The following is a 23,078-nucleotide window of genomic DNA, read 5'->3' on the forward strand; positions in this document are numbered from 1 at the left end:
TTTGAGTAAAATGTAAATTTCTCTTTTATTCTATAAACTACTGACAACATGTCTCTGAATTTCCAAACACTAAATTTTGTATTTATTTTCAGAAAATGAGACATGGTCATAATAACAAAAAAATGCAGTGCTTGCGGACCTCAAATAATGCTAAGAAAACAAGTTCATACTCATTTAGAAACAACAATTCTAATGTTTTAACTCAGGAAGAGTTCAGAAATCAATATGATTTTTTATCACAGCTTTCATGCATCTTAGCATGCTTTCCACCAGTCTTTCACACTGCTTTTGGGTGACCTTATGCCACTCCTGGAACAAAAAATTAAGCAGTTCTTCTTTGTTTGATGGCTTGTGACTATCCATCTTCCTCTTGATTACATTCCAGAGGTTTTCAATGGGGTTCATGTCTGGAGATTGGGCTAGCCATGACAGGGATTTGATGTGGTGTTCCTTCATCCACACATTGATTGACCTAGCTGTGTGGCATGGAGCATTGTCCTGCTGGGAAAACCAGTCCTCAGAGTTGGGGAACATTGCCTGAGCAGAAGGAATCAACTGTTTTTCCAGGATAACCTTGTATGCAGCTTGATTCATATGTTCTTCGCACAGATTAACCTGTCCAATTCCAGCCTTGCTGAAACATCCCCAGATCATCACTGATCCTCCACCAAATTTCACAGTGGGTGCAAGACACTGAGGATTGTATGCCTCTCCATGTCTCTGTCTAACCATTTGACGACCTTGTGTTGGGCAAAGCTGATAATTAGACACATCAGAGAAGATTACCTTACTCCAGTCCTCTATGGTCCAATCCTTATGGTCTTTGTCAGACTTCAGCCTGGCTCTCCTTTGCTTCTCATTCATGAAAGGCTTTTTTCTAGCTTTACATGACTTGAGCCCTGCCTCTAGGAGCCTGTTACAAACTGTTCTTGCCGTGCACTTCACCCCAGCTGCCATTTCCCATTCCTTTTGTAGGTCTCTTGATGTCATCCTGCGGTTGCTGAGTGACATTCGAATAAGATGACGGTCATCCCGGTCAGTGGAGAGTCGTTTGCATCCTCTGCCGGTCTGTAGCTTTGCTGTGCCCAATGTCTGCTGCTTGACCTTGTTGTAATGGACTGCAGTCTTAGAACTTTTAAGGATGGCGGCAACATGACGCTCACTGTATCCCTCTGCTAATAAAGCCAGAATTGAGCCCTTCTTTTTCTCACTCAAGACTTTTCTTTTCAACTCCTGTGGCATGGTTAAAAGTTATTTTTTCATTACTATTACTTTTGGGATATTACTAGCACTTGTTTTGCCACCCAGCTTGTCCTATTGCAAGAGGATTGTGAACACCACAGAAGGGTTTTTTATACTTTCCTTCATTAAATAAGATTTGGTTCAGGTGATCACCTAATCAGAGGCACATTAAATAGTATGAGGTGTACTCTGGTTGGAATTCAACTGACACTGGAATGGAATGGCTGTCAGACATGTAGAGAAGCTGATTTTTAAAAAAATCTGTGCAGAGGTCTCTTAATTTTTGCCAGACCTGTATATTGCTCAGCTTCTCTATACTGAGCTGTCCAAAGATCAAACTGCATGCACAATGTGATTGCGGTACCTGTCATATTTTTTTAATAGATAGACACTGAGTATGAAAATTGGTGCATTTGCATTAATACATAGCCCCTTTATCTACTTAATTTTTTGGCCCAATAGCTCCATAGCGGGTGGAATTGTGTATTATGAAGAGCTATGGGACAGCCAAAGGCCCATATATTGTGTTTGCCCTTTTTTGGCAGTGTACGCCAGCGATCACACTACTTTACTATGGGTATTACCTCGCTAATGTGACATCATTGTTTGTTTGGTTCATTAGCTGTAACCTTGGTTAATGGATGACATCATTACTGTGACATCGCTGTGTTCATTATCTCTATGCTTTGACATCACTGTGTATATTAACCCTGTGCGGTGCTGTGTGAAGTATATTGCTTACTCATTAAGAAACAGAAAAATGTCCCAGACAGTTAAGAATATTTAATATAATTATAATTAATCTATTGATATAATGTCTATAAATACTGTACAGCATAATATAGTCACATGTATTTAAAGGTGAATTTGCCACCTGTGTTAGGTACAGATATTGATAGATTTATCATTGCATTGGTTATGCATTGCATCCTACATAACAGAAAATATTTGATAAGGGAATATTAGGGCATCATGGCATTTTATTCCACTGACATTCTATTTTGATGACAGAATAAAAGTGGTCTTTATCTATCCTTGATTCCCTATCACCAACCAATAAGCAATCCTATCAAAAGTTACAAAAATATTTATTCTTTAATGGCATACCGTGCTTGTTTTCTGCCAAGCTGTATTTGAATCAGCCATTAAAGATAGCATGCGTGAGAAAAAAAATCTTCATGGCTTTATGGTAACCTCAAAATCACTGGCACGGAACATGCGTTCTATTACACCGCTAGTAAGGTGTCAGATTTATACTGATATTTATGCTGCTTCTTGCTGGAGGGAGCATCCACTTTTAATAGTACAGTAATAAATTGGCTAAAGTGTCAGTAAAACAGAGCAGAAAATATTGCTGATTAGTTCTGACATATTTATAACTGAGCATATGTCAAATGATTTTATTTTCTATTGTTACTCCTGCAACTATTTCCAGACTTTGGTAGAAAAAGAGTTTTGATATCACAATGAAAACTCATAGAAGGAGATTGGGGACATTTGCTCCAGTTTTGTGACATTCAAAAGGCTGAAAATTATGGCGAACGCCATGTTTGAGACTTTACACTCCTCTTGAGTGCAGAGAAAGGTGGGCAGGATTTATTAGAAGGATCATAACACATTTATAATAACCCAGATAGTGGCGATATAGAATCATAGAATCGTAGAGTTGGAAGGGACCTCCTGGGCCATCTGGTCCAACCCCCTGCTCAAAGCAGGATTCGCTAAATCATCCCAGACAGATGTCTGTCCAGCCTCTGTTTGAAGACTTCTATTGAAGGAGAACTCACCACTTCTCGTGGCAGCCTGTTCCACTCATTGATCACTCTAACTGTCAAAAAGTTTTTTCTAATATCTAATCTGTGTCTCCTCCCATTCAGTTTCATCCCATTGCTTCTAGTCTTTCCTATATATCATGGACAAATTTAGAGGAATTGTTCAGTCATGACATATTGATGACTATCTGTAGACTAATATGCAAATTGCCTCTTCAGAGAGAAAGAGGACTTGAACTCTACAGCGCCACCTGTTGGTAGTAGCGATCCTACGTCACAATCAACCCTTTAATATGACTTAGGATAAAAGCCAAATCAGAATCTCAACTTGCAGACACGGTGTTTCGGGCTATTGGGACTCGGTCCTGTCACTCGAGCACCAGCGATACTCGGTCCATACCCGAGCACCCTTGGCAAACTCAAGGAACGAGCACTTGCGTTCATCACTAATCACAACTTTAAGATGCACCATGACCTCCAAAGGCTGATTGTGGATTAAAGTCCTAGCCTGTAGAAAAGAAGCCGGAAATGCGGTGCTCAAAGGTGGAAAAATGAGTACCGCATAGCAAGCAGCAAGCAATGGGGCGGGCAGAGAGATGAAAGTTGAGGTTTAATACTTCTGTGGTTTTTTTTTGGACCTAAATGTTTTTGACCAAAATGACGCCCGTTCATCGAAAAATATACAAATTCTCATGGAACTATGAATTTAAAGAAATTAGACTCAAACTCGATCCTCTGCGGATCAATCCGCTCATCTCTAATAACTAGATTTTTTTTATCTGATAAGGACATATTTGGACAAAGTCTCAAGGACACTGGCATATTGAGAATACAAATCCATAGAAATGGCAATATCTTTGTAGTGTTAGATAAGTTTGTGCTATCAATTGTTGAATCCTATTAACTAAACTTATTCTAATAAGGAATATAAATGCAGAACATTAAAGCCGAATCCGCTCAAATACACGGCATGAAAATTGAGAATAATTCTATATCTGCTCACTATTTGACGACCACTGTCTTCCGGGAAACATTTATTATTATACGTAATGAATATAGTAAAGTTCTTTCATATTTCAATTTTGCATCCATTTTGTCATCTGTATGCCATCCGTATGTCTGTTTTTACATCCATACGGCATAGAATTTACAAGACCAAATACAGTTTATTACTGTATGTTAAGAATTGCTAAGTAGCTGTAAAAAGCAGATGCAATATGATCTGTATGGGATACGAGTCTGATCCGAAATACGGAGGAGACTAGTGCGTATTGCAAAATTTTCACTGCCATATGGACAGCCCAAATGTATAACATTGGCCCAAGCCTTGTCCCTGTGAAGTCAATTTTTTATACAAACAGCACTCAGACCAAAAATTACACTTCTGTGAATGAAGCTTTTTAGTGACAAAATTGTACCCATAGAGGGATACATTACTAATACTGTTTGTTAGTTGTAAATAGATGACTTATAGATGTTCACACAAAACCTACAAAAGACAAAATGAAAAAAACCCTGCTATAATTAAATAAGTACCCGACCACAGAGTCCCCTTGTCGATGGTGGGACGGCTTTTATGCTATGTTTGATCAAATACAGTATTACTAAGAACTCTGTATGATTTAAATGCACTTTTGCTTTTTACTTATTTAATTACAGCAGGGTTTTTTCATTTTGTCTTTTGTAGGTTTTTGTATGCTTTTTGGCCATGTGAGCATGCATTTATATGCTGCAGGTGTACCAACTCAAACCAAGCTCAATTTTTGTGTTTTGACTTATAGATGTTGTCTGGTCTTCAGTCACTCTATATGACTCCTGACAGTGTGCAGTGTGCATGCTATCAAGATTCACTGGTCTCGCCGGTGTAAGCGGTTAGTCATTGCCCACAAGTATAAGATTCGCATACATGCTGTCACGATCCAGCTAGATGTGCTCAGCTTTTCTCATTTCACTAGGCCCATCTAGTCGGAATACAGATCTCACAGGCAATGCTGGTGAATCCTGACAGTGTGAGCACCGCACGCTATCAGGGTTCAGAAGTCTCCAGCTGCTTAAAGTGACTGCAGACTTTTATCAGAAGATGGACAACCACTCTTGTGAAGTCTTACGGTGGTACCTTCTGGTATATAAGCATGTATACTTAATAAGCAAAGATGCATACAGTCAATGTCGGACTAGGGTGCCAAGATCCCACCAGTAGCCAACTCCAGGGTTCCACTTTTCAGCTGCATGAAAATGTGACATTATCCTCAATCACAAAGTTATATAACAATGAGTTGGGTATATTGTTAAATGAATAAGATGCCGCCTTTCTATGTACATAGTGATTCCAGTACATTGTCCAAGTACTGCTCATATAAGAGGGTGGTGGACTACTCCTGCACAGCGGCCCACCGGAGGATTCTCCTGCTCTCCTATGGGCCAGTCCAAGCCAGGATGCAGCATTATTTTTTTCTTATGTGATGTTACTAACAAGATTGATCTGCGGTTGCTTCTGGCCCATACTTTTGATATCAGAAAACTCACACAGTAATCAGATTTTGCACATTGCTTAAATGACCATAAAGGCATTGTAAAGAATGTATTAGGACTGTGTTCTCCAACCATCGGTTCATGTGGTTTTTGGGCCACCTGAACATGACTTCCTATGACGGTGGCAGCCATACATATTATTATGCCATAGTGGAACCGGTGATGACATAGTATAATAGAAACATGGCAAGAAAAATGCCACTTGCCCTTAACAGCATAACATTAATGGTAGGGATGCACATCCTCAATAGGATCTACCACTGTAATATTCAGTGTGAGTCAGCACCACATGTAACAATTAAAAGTAGGATGAAACCTTAAGGAATAAGGAGCTAAAAAATCCAAAATACTGATTCATTGCTACAAAAAAATAAGTTTTCCCTAAGTTACATAGTGGTCTTGGCAGACACCAAAGGGTGCTTGTAAATGTCATGAGAAAAAGCACATAAAGGCTCTGACTAGGTAAATCCTACTTGACGCGGTTGTGAGCATTCACCCTGACAAATAAGGACAGTAGATGATGGGATTTCCACCCAACAGCTATTTCTAGACTTCCCCTGGAAATATTTCCAATATATTCAGTTTACGTGTCCAACCAGATAGCGGTGATATTGATGAGCTTTGCCTGCAGAATGTTCTCAGCACTTTAGAAATAAAAGCCATAGAGTTATTCTGTAAGTTCTTCCGCTCAATCTGTACATAGGAATACAGAGATTTTGTTTTGTACAGCAAGGAAATAGGTGCTATAGATCAAGAAAATCGTCTTACCGAGGTAGCAATGTCTTGTCGCTTAGAGCATATTCAATTGTTATTTTGCTTCTGTCTCCTGTGTAGTTTAGCAGAATTTTTTCCCCACGATTATCATGTTGGCTCTGATCTGTGAGGCCACCACACAGCGTCTTACTGCTACGTTGTATATTCTATGCTTATATAGTTACATATATTAACTCAGTTCTGACTGAATAGTCTTGGTAACTCTACTTTATGGTTGGGATTACATATAGATTCTGTGTGATTTTCAGGGTTGGACTGGCCCACAGGAGTACAGGTAAATCCCCTGGTGGGCCCTTGTATACAAGCAGTAGCTGGCACAATACACTTTATTCACTATGTACAGATAGAAACAGGATCTCATCTTTCATTTAACAAACTTCCCAGTATATTGCTATATAGAAGCAGAGGTAAATTTGTGAATGTAATATTTACATGTAGCTGAACAGTGGGACTCTAGACTCTTTATTACTGGTGGGCCGTTGGCCCACCAGTCTGACACGGGGCGTTTAACTCCTTCACCCCGGGGGATTTTACGCTTTTTTTAATTTTATTTCTTTCAAGAACCATAACATTTCTATTTTTCCTTAAATACGGCCATGTGAGGACTTTTTTTTTTTTTGCGTGACAAGCCATACTTTTGAATTACACTATTGATTTTACCATATAGTGTACTGGAAAACAAGAAAAAAATTCCAAGTGAGGTAAAATTGCAAAAAAAGTTAAATTCCTCAATTGTTTTTTTTTTATTTACCATGTTCACTATGTGGTAAAAATGACCTCGCAATATACTGCCCAAGGTCAGTATGAGTACGCAGATACCAAATACGTATAGTTTATTTCTTATTTAAATGCTGAAAAAAAATTAATTTGTATGAAAAATGTTTTTTTTGTTTGTCACTTTTTTCCGAGACCCACCGCGTCCTCATGTTTTGTGAGTCAGAGGCTGGGCGAGGGCTTATATTTTGCACCCCGAACTGACATGTTCATTGATACCATTTTGAGGTAGAAACGATGTCTTGATTGCTTGTTATTGAATTTTACTGCCATGTTGTGGTGGCCAAAAAAACCCCTAATTTTGGCGTTTTGATTTATTTTTCTCGCTATGCCGTTTACTGATCGGAGTAATTTACTTTACATTTTAAAAGGTTGGACATTTCTGAAAACAGCGATACCAAATATGTGTATTTTTTTATTTTTTCTAAACTGTTTTATTTTTTTAATGGGGCTAAAGGGGGTCATTTGAATTTTTGTGTGTTTTTACATTTTTTTTATTTTTTTAAAACTTTTTTCATTTTTTTTACTTTATTTAATAGTCCCCGATTGCCTGTGCTCTACATAGCAGGGCTTCAGCCATCAAGTGCGAGGAAAGATGTGGGCTCGGCGCCGAAGCCCGCGTCAAAGGCAGGGACACAGCAGATGACGTAAATATACGTCGTCGGTCGTGAAGGGTAAAGTGTAATCTATTATAATATTGTGCCGGACTCGCTTAGGACCGTTTGGGACATTGATTCAACAAGCTGCTAGAAATCTTCTGTAGAGATCTACGTTGACGTCAAAGCATCTGTTCTGGCACACTTTCTGCTGCACATTCATGGTACAAAAAAGCATTCGAGATCCTTAGGCATAGTATAACAAAGTATCAAAAGAAACACACTATATTATAAAGAGTCCTTACAGGGTGACAAGACTGGGGAATCAATAACATGTGCACAAAATAATCCTTTGGTAGACTTCTGAACCATTAACATGCCAAATGTTTGATGAGAAACCATTCCTCACACCAAACACACCACCACTAGCCAAAACCATCGACATACAGCGGAATGGATTAATAGATTTATGTGGATTAATCGCTAGCAGAAAATAAGTCTTCAGACCAGGTAATATTTTTTTACATTTTCAAATTGATATTTTTGCTAATTCTATGCTCACCTACATATTTTTGGCATTCAGATTAATGACCAAATAAATGTTATAAGAAGAACGAACTAGACAAAAGACTGAACATAGCGCATCTCTCTCTCTTTCTCTTTTTATTACACACTATTTACATTTTTCTATATTCAATTATTATTCAGTTTGATTATCTCTGCTTATAATAAAGAAATAAAAATTGCACTCAAGTTGCTGTTTTTGGATCCTATAACCCTATTTAGTACTCCGGGTGTACATTTCCACATGCCCATCCATATATTTGATCATCATAGCTAAAGAAGCACTCCCATCAAAGTTTTATCCTCTGACTGCATCCTTGCCCCTGATGAAGCCACATTTTTAGTGGCGATACGCGTGAGGTATCGCTTTTCTTCCCCTATCAATGCTATTATTGGTTTATTTATTATTCCTGGGGTTAGATGATTTTTACCATATAGCCACCTCATGTGACATATATTATTTATTTGCGTACTGTACATTACGTCTATCAGGGATAGGTAATTTTTATACAGACTCAACTCACAGTATGTGACATATATTGTCCATCTACACATTGTATTATTCTGCTGTACGTACTTAATTTTTGACTAATCTTTATTGTTAGCTCCATATTATCAATGAACACGGTTTGTCTTTATTGCCATTGATTTGCGTTTCCAGCACTAAGCATTTTATTTAAGTGTTTTTACCTTTTTTTTTCCCCAAACTTTAACCATGTGATTGATTGATAAGGCAGAATTAAACTCTATTATGGGTTTATGTCAACAACAGCCATTTAACTTTTTAAATGTTTTTAATGTTGTCCTTGATGTCATGTACAATAAATATTAATTATTTTAAGTGATCCTTTTTGCATACCTCTCTTTATTTTCATCATCTTAATATACTGAAGTCATCATATTCTACAGCACTGTGCACTCACAATTGCTCATTTTGTCTTTCTACCCAGATAATTCTTCTCTTTCCATTTGGTCTATGATATCACAAGATTAAAAACTGACTAGCTGACTCCTTCTAAGCTCTATGTAGAAACAGGAGGTCAATTTTCGCTATATGAGTCGTGAGTCACTGCAAAAGTCCCTCGCAAGAGGGAGGAGTTGGGTCAGAAATTGAAGAGTGGAATGATAAATACAGGGACAAGAGAGTGATATGACCCTTCCCACAGAGAGATTCGGGGAGATTTATAAATTATATATCAAGCAACAAGATAGAGAAAATAGTGAAATATGCTTCACCTTTTTAAATAGAGAACGTAGCATAAGAAATCTGACATCATTCAAAGGCTAGGTGTCACTGCCACGTCAACAGCAAGCTATGAAAGTAAGTGGCGACCCCTACACTTTTATGACCGTGACAAGCAAGTTGCAAAAATTCCAACCAAGTCTGAGTTTTTTGTGAACTTAAATTTGGGCGACAACTGTCACGGACAAAGTTGTTGTGTTGCTCTAGCCTTAGGCCTCGTTCACACGTTCAGTATTTGGTCAGTATTTTACATCCGTGTGTAAGCCAAAACCAGGAGTGGGTGATAAATACAGAAGTGGTGTCCTGTTTCTATTAGACTTTTCCTCTGATTGTTCCTCTCCTGATTTTACAAATACTGATGTAAGATACTGACCAAATACTGAACGCATGAAAATGGCCTAAAGCAATGTTCACACTGAGGTTTTTTTAGGCCTTCTCTTGTTGAGTGGGAACTCCAAAATCGTCCTCAAAAAATGATTAAAAACTTTTGGAAAGCTCATCTAATTTCTTTCTATGAAAACCTACTGGGGAAAAAAAGAAAGAGGATGTCACTTTTTTTTAAGCAGATCTTGAATTAAACTTCTCCAAACTAGGCACTGTCTAATCAAAAGGCTGCAAAAAACGCTTCAGGAAAAAAACCCTTCCAAAAACTGTTGAAAATCTCCTCCAAACCACTTCAGAAAAAGAAAAGCTTCTCCAAGGCTATGTTCCCACAATAAGTTTTTATTGAGTTTTTTTGTGTTACATATTTTACTTAGTGGGTGCGGAAATGGCGCAAAAAATAAGCAACACCAAAAATTCACCAGAAGCTCATCATGGGAACATAACCCAAAACCTCCTCTAAAAAGGAAAGTTTAATGAAGTTGTTTATTCTGGAAAACTTGTGGTTTTAGAACTCATAAAAGAAACTCAGTGTGAGCATAGCTTTAAGCATATGCACACAGAGTTTTGATTGAGTCAATCAAAAATTCCAAGTTTTCTAGTGGAAATCATTTCAAGAAACTCTCTATCTTTGGGGAGTTTTTAGAGATTTTTTTTTTAATTTTCTGAAGTGGCTTTGAAGAGTTTTTCTCCAAAAGTGGATTTTGCAAATTTTGATTGGACGGTGCCTAGTTTGGAATGGATTCCATCAGGAGCTCCTTCAAAGAAGTGACATGAATGAATGAGCAGAGCTGGGTCGCGACATGGGCGTAACATCACTGCCTGTCTGATTCTTGACGAGCTGTGGCATTCCCTATGCCGCAGATCTCACTGCAATACCCGAGTAATATTTTTGGAGTGTTTCACAGAGGCGCACGCCACTAGTCAGGCACTTCTGTTGTGCATTTCTTTATGAATCAGGAGCTTCTGACTCCAGCACACCTCCTTGTAAACACTGGTGTGAACAATGCCGATCTTGATTAATCGAGCCCTTGGACTTTACTACTTCTTCAGCTTTTTCTCTAACTTTCAAAGAAATATACACCATAGCTGTTTCTATACCCGCTTACTGAGAACTGGGCGTTTCTGTCTGCATCCTGTCCACAATTCACAATGACAGCAATAATACTCTGCATATCCTAATCTAGCGTGACTGCATATTTACCATTATTAGCAGCAAAATACATATAGAGAAAGTAAAAGGGTTAGTCCCACCTCAAAGATCCTATCCTAATATGTAGTAGGTGCAAGAATAATAATATTAGCCAATCCCACCAATTAGAAATGTAGCATATTTTTTCTGATTTGCTATGTCTCTTTCCTCATGTGTAGGCATTGCAGGACCTTAGGTCTGGCAACTAGCTATCTGTCACTATATCAGTGGTCGTAACCATGGATATCTAAGGTCCTGCAATCCCTGCACATGAGGAAAGAGACATGGCAAATCAGAAAAACTACACTACATTTCTAATTGGCGATAATTACTAATATTATTATTACTTACCTGTATATTACGTATTGTGATAGTATCTTAGAAATGAGAATACCCCTGTAAGCCCTAACCAGAAAATGTATGATAGAAAGTATTAGAAAATAGTGCCTGGACGGTGCTGAAGATGAATTATTCTCCTACATACTGTACTTCTGAACTATGGTATATACAATAAAAGATTTTTAACCACTTTAACGTGATTAGCAGATAATAAAATGACATTTATGAATATCAGCTCACAATATACTTTATTTTATTTGTTATAGAAGCAATACAGACAACTTTCTTATTGGAGCGTCTTTGCTGATCTGGCTCCTGGCACCACGTTTAGATGAATGACCTTCCATGTAATACATCACACAACTCAAGACTTCCATAGTAAGAACCACTATTATTCTGAGTCTTGAGCAGAGGACTACCTATATGACATTCACGTAACCTAACAGGGCACATTGGTGGTCTTGTCTTTGAAGATATATTGCATTTTCCATCTATGTAACAGGTTACTGAAGTCTAATAGTGAATACAAAAAGAAGGGAATTCAAACACACACCAATACATGACAAGGAAGCCACCCAGTGTCAAGCAATAATTTAATGTAACCCTTTGACAGTACCAACGTACATTTTTAGTGTTGCCACTAGGTAGCTAATGCCACGTACCATAAATGTACCGTGTAGGGATGGCGCAGACTCAGGAACTGAGCCTGCACCATCTGTAATAGTTGATTGCAGACGTTTAAGCCCTCAGCTGGTGATGACATACCCGAGAAGTTAGTCAGGGTAGGGGGCTCCATCAGTCACACTATTGAAAGCTCCACTGTGCAATCAGTTTCCATAGCAATGTAGTAAGAGTAATGATAATAATATTAGCAAATACCTCAAACTAGAAATGTAGTATAGTTCTTCTGATTCGCTATGTCACTTACCATGTGCAGGGCATTGCAGTAACATAAATATCCATGATTACGACGACTAACAAATAACTATCACCTCATGAGTGGTCGTAACCATGGATACATAAGCTACTGCAATGTCCTGAACATGGGGTAAACGACATAGTGAATCAGAAAAACTATACCACGTTTCTAATTAGAGGCATTTTCTAATATTATTATTATTATTACACCCACTATATATTGGGATAAGATCTTGGAGATGAGAATGCACCTTTAATGATTGTCCCCACATTTGCCATCTTTGCAAGGCCCTGCCAGATTATTATGCCAACATTCAATTGATCCCTTAGTGGAATTAAAATGTAAAAGAAACAAAACAAAACCCCTTTCACCTTAAACTAATGTTTTATTATATGAAAATACCTACTGTATATAAAAAATGCGTAAATAATATCACTGCAATCCGTAATGATCCATGCTAAAAAAAAACTAACATTTTATCCTGCAGAGACCTAAAAATATGCTAAAAAATAATGCCAGAATTGCTCCATGACCAAACTGGTACCAATACAAAACAGCAAAAATACAAGCCCACACAAAGCTTCATTAAAAGATAAATAAAAAATTAAAAGAAATATTCTTTTTAACCATTGGTGATATGAACGACGACCATGTACCATCACTATATGGAGCGGGCTTTGGAGCCAAGCCCATTGTGACCCATTTTATTAGGGAGAAGATACACATTACATATTAGAAAAAACTTTTTGACTGTGAGGGTGATCAATGAATGGAACAGGCTGCCACGAGAGGTGGTGAGTTCTCCTTCAGTGGAAGTCTGGAAACAGAGGCTGGACAGACATCTGTCTGGGATGATTTAGTGAATCCTGCTTTGAGCAGGGGGTTGGACCAGATGGCCCAGGAGGTCCCTTCCAACTCTACCATTCTGATGCTATTACATAGCAATGCAATCATGGGGTCATGGCAGATTGGAGCCTTCTCAAGGCCTCTATGTATGCCATGGTATTACTCCTATGAAGACCACCCTGTGGCTCGGTAATTGTACAATGAACCACAATGTTTCGTGTTGCCACCTCCATTAAAAAATATTTGAAAAAATCAAATCAACAGAATTGGCTGTTGATAGCTGCACGTACCACAAAAATTGTGACAAAAAGTGAACCCGAGAAAGGGTATAAACAAAAACATCAACTCGTCGGGCAAAAGACAATCCCTCTGACAGGCACATTTTTTTTTCTTTGCAAAGTTTTAATTTTTTTACCCACTAAAATATAAATACGCCTTGTAAATTTCATAGAACTGTAATTATATTTACCTGAAGAATTATTTGGACAGTGAAAGCCATAGAAGCAAATGGCGGAATTGAGGATTTTTTTTTTCACCATTTCATAGCACTTTCCATTTTTCTGCCCCACTTTTGATAAAATGAATGATGTCACACAAAGTTAAAATTTGTTCTGCAAAAAATGCCTTCATATGGCTGTATAGATGTAAAAGTAAAATAAAAGTTATATCTCTTGGAAGAAGGGATGGAAAAACAAAACAAAACATCTAAAAAGCCATAATTTAAATAGAACTAGTCGCCACCAAAAAGCTGAATCATTGAGAGATTAAAATGAAGCGAATCCATAGTGTAGTGGTGTCAGTGGGAGTCTGGCCTCGGTTCATCATTGCCTATTTTTTCGCTAGTTTTCAGTGTTTTGTGCCTTTTTTTTTTCACCCAATCGACTCCTGTTTTTGCACCTTTTTTGCAGTCTATTGTACATGTGCTTGCCTGGTTTTGTTCTGCTTTGTGGGTGGTGTCTAGCAATTCCAGATGCTTTTGGCTGATTTATCAATTGCGATATTTTAAAAAGTCACAAAATTTGGCGCCCCTGCCGTGGTATATTTTTGAATACGCCAGTATTTTGGAGCAATATTACAACTTTTGGGGCCAACATGTGACTTTTGGAACCAAAGGTTGCAAAAAACAATTCAAGAAAGTCCATTTTGACTTTGCACCAAATCCATGAATCATGTGTGCCGTTTTGATTATTATTATTATACATTGTTTATATAGCGCCATCATATTCTGCCGCGCTTTACATACATTATCATTGATGTCCCACAATCTTCTTGCAGATGTTGTCCCTGGTGGGATTTAAACCCCGTACTCCAGTGCTGCATTGCAACTGTGCTGACCACTGAGCCACCACGTGCCCATTTTGATGAATATGGCACCAAAAACGACAACTGAACTAATACTACAATTCAAAAAGGGAAAGTGACTTAAAAACCCCGCAAATGATGAATCGAGGCCTCGGATGTAATAAACAGGCTCAAACTAGTAATAAGGTAGAAATTTCAAGCTTCCTACTCGAAGGAGCAGCCAGCAGCCTGTATTCTTTACCATCAGACACAGGTTTCTGTCCTACCATGCAGAGTAAGCACAGGAATCTTAACATTCCCCATAGAATAAGAAGATAATATCAGGCTGATCCTACCTGTATGGGGATTTTTCAGATCTATGGGGCTGGGAGGCATATGGGGCCTAATCAGATGCAGGATTGTCATTCCTTTTCATATAAAAAAGAAAGTGGTCTCTTTCTGCTGCTCACACTGCCATTGCCCTCCCATTTGTGCAGATCTGATGCTTTATACTGTTATGCATTCTTTGGTGCTGGAGTAAAGATACTGTTTTCAGTTACTACAAATCATTTTACTGAAAATTAGGCAGTGAGGGCCCAACTCTATTTTTTCTATTGGGGCTTTAAATTCTACTACATATGTAACATACATTGGGGAAAATGAGTATTTGATACACTGCCGATTTTGCAAGTTTTCCCACCTACAAAGAATGGAGCGGTCTGTAATTTTTTATCGTAGGTACACTTCAACTGTGAGAGACAGAATCTTAAAACATCCAGAAAATTACATTGTGCTATTTTTACATAATTGGTTTGCATTTTATTGCATGAAATAAGTATTTGATACAATAGAAAAATAGATCTTAATATTTGGTGCAGAAATCTTTGTTTGCAATTACAGAGGTCAGTAGTTTGCGCACACTGCAGCAGGGATTTTTGCCCACTCCTTCATACAGATCTTCTCCAGATGTTTCAGATTTCAGGGCTGTTGCTGGGCAACATTTTTGGAATTTCAGCTCCCTCCTAAGATTTTTTATTGGGTTATGGTCTGGAGACTGGCTAGGCCACTCCAGGTCCTTGAAATGCTTCTTACTCTTACGAGGCCACTCCTTAGTTGGCTTGGCTGTGTGTTTCAGGTGATTGTCATTCTACAAAATTCAGCCATGACCCATCTTCAATGCTCTTACTGAGGGAGGTTGTTGGCCAAAATCTCGCAATACATGACCCCATCCATCCTCCCTTCAATACGGTGCAGTCGTCCTGTCCCCTTTGCAGAAAAGCACCCCCAAAGTATGATGTTTGCCCCACCATTCTTCACGGATGGGATGGTGTTCTTGGGGTTGTACTCTTCTTTTTTCTTCCTCCAAACACAATGAGTGGAGTTGATACTAAAAACTTCTATTGTGGTCTCATCTGACCACATGACTTTCTCCCATGCCTCTTCTGGATAATCCAGATGGTCATGGGCCTGGACATGTGCTGGTGTGAGCAAGGGGACCTTGCGTGCCCTGCAGGATTTTAATTAATGATGGTGTAGTGTGTTTCTAACGGTAATGTTTGAGACTGTGGTCTCAGATTTCTTCAGGACATTGACCAGGTCATCCCATGTAGTTCTGGGCAGATCCCTGACCTTTCTCAAAAGCATCATTACACCATGAGGCGAGATATTGCATGTAGCCCCAAACCGAGGAATACTGACAATCATCTTGTGTTTCTTCCATTTTATAATAATTGCGCCAACAGCTTTTGCCTTCTCACTAACCCGCTTGCCTATTGTCTTGTAGCCCAACCCAGTCTTGTGCAGGCCTACAATTTTGTCCCTGGAGTCCTTAGCTCTTTGGTCTTGGCCATGGTGGAAGCTTGGAGCATGATTGATTAAGTGTGTGGACAGGTGTCTTTTATACAGATAACAAGTTCAAACAGGTGCAATTAATACAGGTAATGAGTGCAGAGTAGTACGGCTTCTTAAAGAAAAACTAACATGTCTGTGAGAGACAGAAGTCCTGCTGGTTGGTAGGTGATCAAATACTTATTTCATGCAATAAAATGCAAATTAATTATGTAAACAATACATCATACAGTGTGATTTTCTGTGTTTTATTGTGGTCCGTGTGTCCACAAAAAAATCTCGGAAACATGTCCGTCACAAATGGAATAGTCTATGGGTCTTTTAAAAATACCAGACAGCACACGGATGCTGTTGGTGTGCAATCCGTGTGCTGTCAGTTGTTAACACTGCAAGGAATAAGAGAAGCTTTGTAACTGTATAGATTTTTCCATATGAGAAAATCACTAATGAAATTCAGATGGTAAAAACTGATACTGACCAAACACTGATGACACTCAGATGAAAAACACTGATGACACTCGGATGAAAAACACTGATGACACGCGGATGAAAAACACTGATGACACTGGGATGAAAAACACTGATGACACACGGATGAAAAACACTGATGATACGCGGATAAAAAACACTGATGATACGCGGATGAAAAACACTGATGACACACGGATGAAAAACACTGATGATACGCGGATGAAAAACACTGATGACACTCGGACTGTTTTTTGTGTATGTGAGAAATCACTAAAGTCTGCATGAGACCTAATAAAAATTATATCACTTGTTGATGGTTTTTGTTACAACAGGAGTCAATGGTCTCCATAATTGCATAAGTTGGAGGTGTCCATCGGAGGTGTGCGCCTAGAAATACTCATTTTACCTATGATGAAAACCAAAAGAGAGCCCCTTATATGCAAACGCATCTTTATTTTAGAAATGATAGCGGTAGCTTCCATATGACTTTTTTTCAGGACACGTTCACATGTTCAGTATTTGGTCAGTATTTTACATCAGTATTTGTAAGCCAAAACCAGGAGTGGGTGATAAATACAGAAGTGGTGACGTGTTTCTATTCTACTTTTCCTCTGATTGTTCCACTCCTGGTTTTGGCTTACACATACTGATGTGAAATACTGACCAAATACTGAACGTGTGAATGTGTCCTTACAAGAAAATACACTGTGTAATTCCTATTTATACGTACAAACCATACATGACAACTAAAATCCAATGTGAACTGTAATAGTAAGGCATTCTGAATTGATAAAGGGAAATCCTTCTTACGGGGCTCCCATTATCATGATGGATAGAGGTGGCTACAAATAGTGTCTCTGCCTTTGGAGGACGCAGCACGTCCATCCAGAACGCAGACTTGTAATGCGTCATTTACACTGTATTTGTGAACAATATATGTTAGGTGCTCTGGCAGATTACAGTCGATAGTGGTGCAGACACTTTGTGATCAGCTGGTTATTGTGGGACCCTTCTAACAAAAATGATTGCCAAGGCCAAGGGCGTTCCCCACCTTTTGAACATTCATTGCATTCAAAATAGAAAATGAGAAAAATGCAGCAGCATATAGAAGCGAACATTGCAGAAGTAAGAGTTATGGAGGTCTTTGGCTCACCTGCTGGCTGTGCTCTGCCTGCAGTGTTGTCTGAAAGGCATTAGGTGATAATTCATCGCGTCCAGCAGTAACTTTTGGCATACCGGATCAGACCTCATGAAGTCTACTGACTGTACCCTCTCCACCAACTCTGGAGCTGGGATGAGAGCAAAGCGAAGTCTCTTCATCAGATCTGGGGCATATTGCATGCGCGTTTCCCTGTCATGTTCCAGCCAAAGTACAGACATCTGAAAGAGAGCAAGTTCAGATTCCACCGGAGGTGGTAAGGAGTCCAGCATGGAACGCATCTCTTCAAAGTTGAGCAGCAACACATCCTCCACCAAGTACTTATTGGCTAGCTTCTTTGTCTCCTCCAGGCCATGAAGAGCTGCAATTTTACACACCTGCTTATAGTTCTGCACTGAAATCTGATCGTTGAGAAACTGTACACAAAGCTTTGTCACCTGAGGAATATGTAAGATCTTGCTGACTGATAATACCTCCTCAACTGTATCTAAAGATAAGGTAACATTGGCTGTGTAAAGGTACTCCAAGACCAATCTGAGTCCGATTGAGGAACATCCTTGCAAAACCAGGTTGTTGATGGCCCTAGGGCTGACAAGCATCTTCTCATCTGGAGAAGAGGAAGGTGTCCCAAGTTCATCTGACTGTTGTTGTTGTTCCTTTGGACCAGTTGACAGGCCATCCTGACCAGGGTGACTGGAGAAAAGAGATCTGAAATACTGAGAACAGGATGCAAGTACAGCTTTGTGGCAGTGGAACTGCTGTCCTTGGGCAGTCAAGGTCACATCACAAAAGAGCTGCTTCCTCCACAGGAGGTTCAGGCCATGGAGCAGATTATCACTATGACTCGGGTCAAAAGTGGAAGTCCTGTCCCCCGATCTGGACATGGTGGGACTCTAGTGTGAATTTCTGCAGATACCTACGAAGAATGAAAATCCATTATAATACTTTGCTGTTTGATAAGCAAACTATACTGCTATGTCTAAGTTCACACTAGCATTCAGAGTTCCATTTTTCTGTTCCATTATTGGAAACTTGGATGGTATGTCAGACAGACAATGCCAATAACTACACAACGCCATTGACTAAAACGGGGTCTTTTTGGTTTCCATTTGAGTATCCATCCCTTTAACAGAAAAGGGGGCAGCATGCCACGCTTTTGTTACACCAACAAATTATGGAACTTACAATGAAGTCTCCTAATGGTTTCTCCAATACAAGTGTGAACTTCACCTAAAGTATTTTTTTTAATTAACTGTACTTTTTCACAAAAAAAATAATAAAACATTGTTGAATCATTGTAAAATCCTTACATATATGATCAAGATTAGAAATGAATCATCTTGTGCCTAAAGTATTTCTTAAGCATTTATTACTTTAACATTGAGGTGCAAAGAATGACATTGACATTTTAAGAAAACCCAAAAGTATCGATTATAAATCACTAATTTGCAGAGTAATACACAATCTTTCAAAGGCATTGACACAAATGCTTTATCCCTAAGATGCCTGATTCATCAGCCTATTTTCTGCTATGATATCATAGAGTCCGTACCATCCAACATAGACCAGAAGGACGTATACTAAGGCAATATTGGGATAATGGGATGTCTATCTGTGAATGATCTTCTTAGAAAAATCATACTATTTGGGATTTCATTTCTCTAGATCTCTCCATTTTAAATCACCTGTAGAATCTTCTTAAAATAAATTGTGTTTCCGAATTTCTCATAGTTCTTTAATGATCAGATCTGCAACCACAGTATAAAACATCGAACGGCAGAAAAATGCGCTCGTGTTTTTCTTTTGAGAAGTAAGTGAATAATGTGCACAAATCTAAGCAATAGCAATTACCTGTAATTTATTAAGTTCCTTCTGTCAAACTGATCAAAAAGTAACTTCATAGAGCATATGATATAAAATAATCATACATAATGATACATAATATGTATAGAATAAATATATCGTGTGTGGATTTGCACAGGAGGGAATGGATGCTCATCATTGTTAGGCTTTATTATTTTGATAAAAGTTGGTAAAAGTTTTCTTTTCTGGAAAATGAACAGGACGGGCTCTGCTGTCAAACCGCACAAGCAGTGCCATACATACTAAGACCAAAGCTTAGCGCTATTAGTAATTGAATCTACAGTTGTTTTTACAGATGTCCCAGGTGCTGTCACTGTACGACCTGGTCCCACTGTAGGAATGGTCCCACCGGCAGTCCCTCCCATTCTGAGCACAGACACATCTGACACCTTGTGCCACTTCTGCTGAACACCATGTGCCAGCTGATACTGTGTGCACCTCATTCACATACCAGTAACTACAAGAGTATATAGTATTATTTACAGTCCTGTATGGTCCAGATTTTATTCTGGCTCCAAAATAAAAAAAAGGCAAACATGTATTTTTTTTTTTCAGTTTTTCTCTTGTTTGCAAAATCCATAAAGTTCCATATTGGACTATTCCAGTATTTTCACTTATTTTCAAGTTCTGGTTCTACACCTTACTTATTTACACTAATTAGAATGACTCACAAAGCAATAGTTCCAATAGTTGTATCTGTAGATGAAGCCACAATGACATATGCCACTCCGCACAGTTCCTAGGACTGTTCTCAGCCTGGATCCCTGTACATCTCCCCCAGAGATTGTACAGCAATCGCCAGTCGCACATTACATAACCCTCTGGAAATGCTACTTAACACAGAAAAAAAAAAAAAAAAAGTACAAGCTAATTATGAAAGGAAAGAAGGAATAATTGCTCAAACAATTGCTGGCAGCAAGGATAAGAATCACCACCACCACCACCATCCTCATCCTCAGCAGCAGGCAGCAATGCTCCTCTGCTCATCTCCTGGATCTTAAAGACCCTCTGGATAAGATCACACATTGCAGCCCACTGTTGTAGAAAAGCAGCATTTATATAGCACCAACATAGTCCAGAGCAGCATACATTGCCTTCCATAAGGCTACAATTTGATGTACCTATGCTGTGCATACAGATGGATCTTAGCCCAGAAACCTTCCTATGAAAGTATATTACTAAGTATTTGTTTAGGAAATCCACATGAACAGGAAGAAAACATACTGATCTGGTGTGCTCCCACTGCTGCAGGGGACTGAGCCCGGCAGTGCAGGGGTTAGGGGCACTGCCAGTATCCCAGGCTACTTTCCCTCTTCAGCAGCAGCATGTGCGGAGATAATGGCAGGATTTGCAGGAGGCTCTCCCTCCAGCTGCACCTGGTCACTCTCCCCTCCCTCCCATCCTCCTATTCTCTTCCCTGCGTTCAGAGTTCACTGTCAACAATCGCGAACCTCCCGTGTTAGTGTCCCCGTCCACCCCAGGCCACCAACTTACCTGCCTCCTCCGGATGCCAAAGTCTAGGACGACTTTCCTCTTCCCACCCCAAAAAACAAAGGCTGTGCCTCGTTCCCCGTGTCAGGTCTGCGGCTCCTTGTGATCCCCCACTAAGTCCAGGCAGCCGGCGCACTCAGGGAAGGATCATGGTGAATTAGAGGAGAGGGCTAGAAGTGTGAGCAGGAAGGAGAGCGGGAGCAGAGGAGACAGGGAGTGAGCAGAGCTTCCTGCAAGAGAAGGAGAAGAAGGGAAAAAAATGTACGTGTGACAAATTATGCTACCAAGAAACAACACATCATTATCCTTGGGCCTGGGGCTCAGTGAGTCGTAACGAGAGTAATAGGAAATCCACGGTTGGGGAGAGAGACGGTCGTGCATGGCCGGTGGAGAGAGACCATGCGAGGGGGCTGGATGCTGAGGAGCCGGCAAAATTATGGCTCAAGGCTATTGTAAAAACTGCCGAGCGTAAATGACTGCGATTTCAAACATCTTTGGAAGAAAGAAAAGGGGGAAACGACGCCCTCCCCCCTCTGTCCTCCTCCTCCTCCTCCTTTCCCCATCCCTCTCTCATCTCTCTCTCTATAAAGAACCGTCAAGTTTTAGTGCGCATTGCTAATTAGTCAATTTCTCTCTGCCTTCACAGGCGGGCGACTCTGCTGCTGAGCCGAGACTGCTCATTTCTGCCACCAGTTTTTTTTTAGCTGTGATCTGGATGAATGAATAGCTGTCTTATGACAAAAAATAAACTCCTATCCCCTCCTCCCCCCTTCACAGAATAAGGAGCTATGTCACCCCAAGCCTGTCATCCAGTGCCCTGAGAAAACTTACTATAAAAAAGTGTTACACTACTGATCCCCCATATAATAAGGAGCTATTACCACCCCAAGCCTGTCATCCAGCGCCCTGTGCAAAGTTACTATAAAGAAGTGTTACACTACTGATCCCCCATATAATAAGGAGCTATTACCACCCCAAGCCTGTCATCCAGCGCCCTGTGCAAAGTTACTATAAAGAAGTGTTACACTACTGATCCCCCATATAATAAGGAGATATTACCACCCCAAGCCTGTCATCCAGTGCCCTGTGCAAAGTTACTATAAAGAAGTGTTACACTACTGATCCCCCATATAATAAGGAGATATTACCACCCCAAGCCTGTCATCCAGCGCCCTGTGCAAAGTTACTATAAAGAAGTGTTACACTACTGATCCCCCATATAATAAGAAGATATTACCACCCCAAGCCTGTCATCCAGCGCCCTGTGCAAAGTTACTATAAAGAAGTGTTACACTACTGATCCCCCATATAATAAGGAGCTATTACCACCCCAAGCCTGTCATCCAGCGCCCTGTGCAAAGTTACTATAAAGAAGTGTTACACTACTGATCCCCCATATAATAAGGAGATATTACCACCCCAAGCCTGTCATCCAGTGCCCTGTGCAAAGTTACTATAAAGAAGTGTTACACTACTGATCCCCCATATAATAAGGAGATATTACCACCCCAAGCCTGTCATCCAGCGCCCTGTGCAAAGTTACTATAAAGAAGTGTTACACTACTGATCCCCCATATAATAAGAAGATATTACCACCCCAAGCCTGTCATCCAGTGCCCTGTGCAAAGTTACTATAAAGAAGTGTTACACTACTGATCCCCATATAATAAGTAGCTATGTCACCCCAAGCCTGTCATCCAGTGCCCTGTGCAAAGTTACTATAAAGAAGTGTTACACTACTGATCCCCCATATAATAAGGAGATATTACCACCCCAAGCCTGTCATCCAGC

The 23,078-nt window shown here is 39.6% G+C and overlaps 1 protein-coding gene across 1 annotated transcript in view; it reads right to left on the reverse strand.

Annotated features, from left to right (window-relative positions):
* KLHL14 (kelch like family member 14) overlaps positions 1-21,817 on the reverse strand; it is a 122,275-nt gene extending 100,458 nt beyond the window's left edge. The window contains exons 1-2 of the mRNA XM_073583733.1: positions 21,291-21,817; positions 17,928-18,849 (exon numbers count right to left, since the gene is read on the reverse strand). Of these exons, the coding sequence (XP_073439834.1) occupies positions 17,928-18,817 (890 nt within the window). The 5' untranslated portion in view covers positions 18,818-18,849; positions 21,291-21,817. The remainder of the gene's footprint in view (positions 1-17,927; positions 18,850-21,290) is intronic.
* Between the last annotated feature and the right edge of the window lie 1,261 nt (positions 21,818-23,078).

This window comes from Dendrobates tinctorius, unplaced genomic scaffold (assembly GCF_039654945.1).
Source record: "Dendrobates tinctorius isolate UK_male_01 unplaced genomic scaffold, ASM3965494v1 ptg000081l, whole genome shotgun sequence".
In the NCBI taxonomy this organism is placed as follows: Eukaryota; Metazoa; Chordata; class Amphibia; order Anura; family Dendrobatidae; genus Dendrobates; species Dendrobates tinctorius.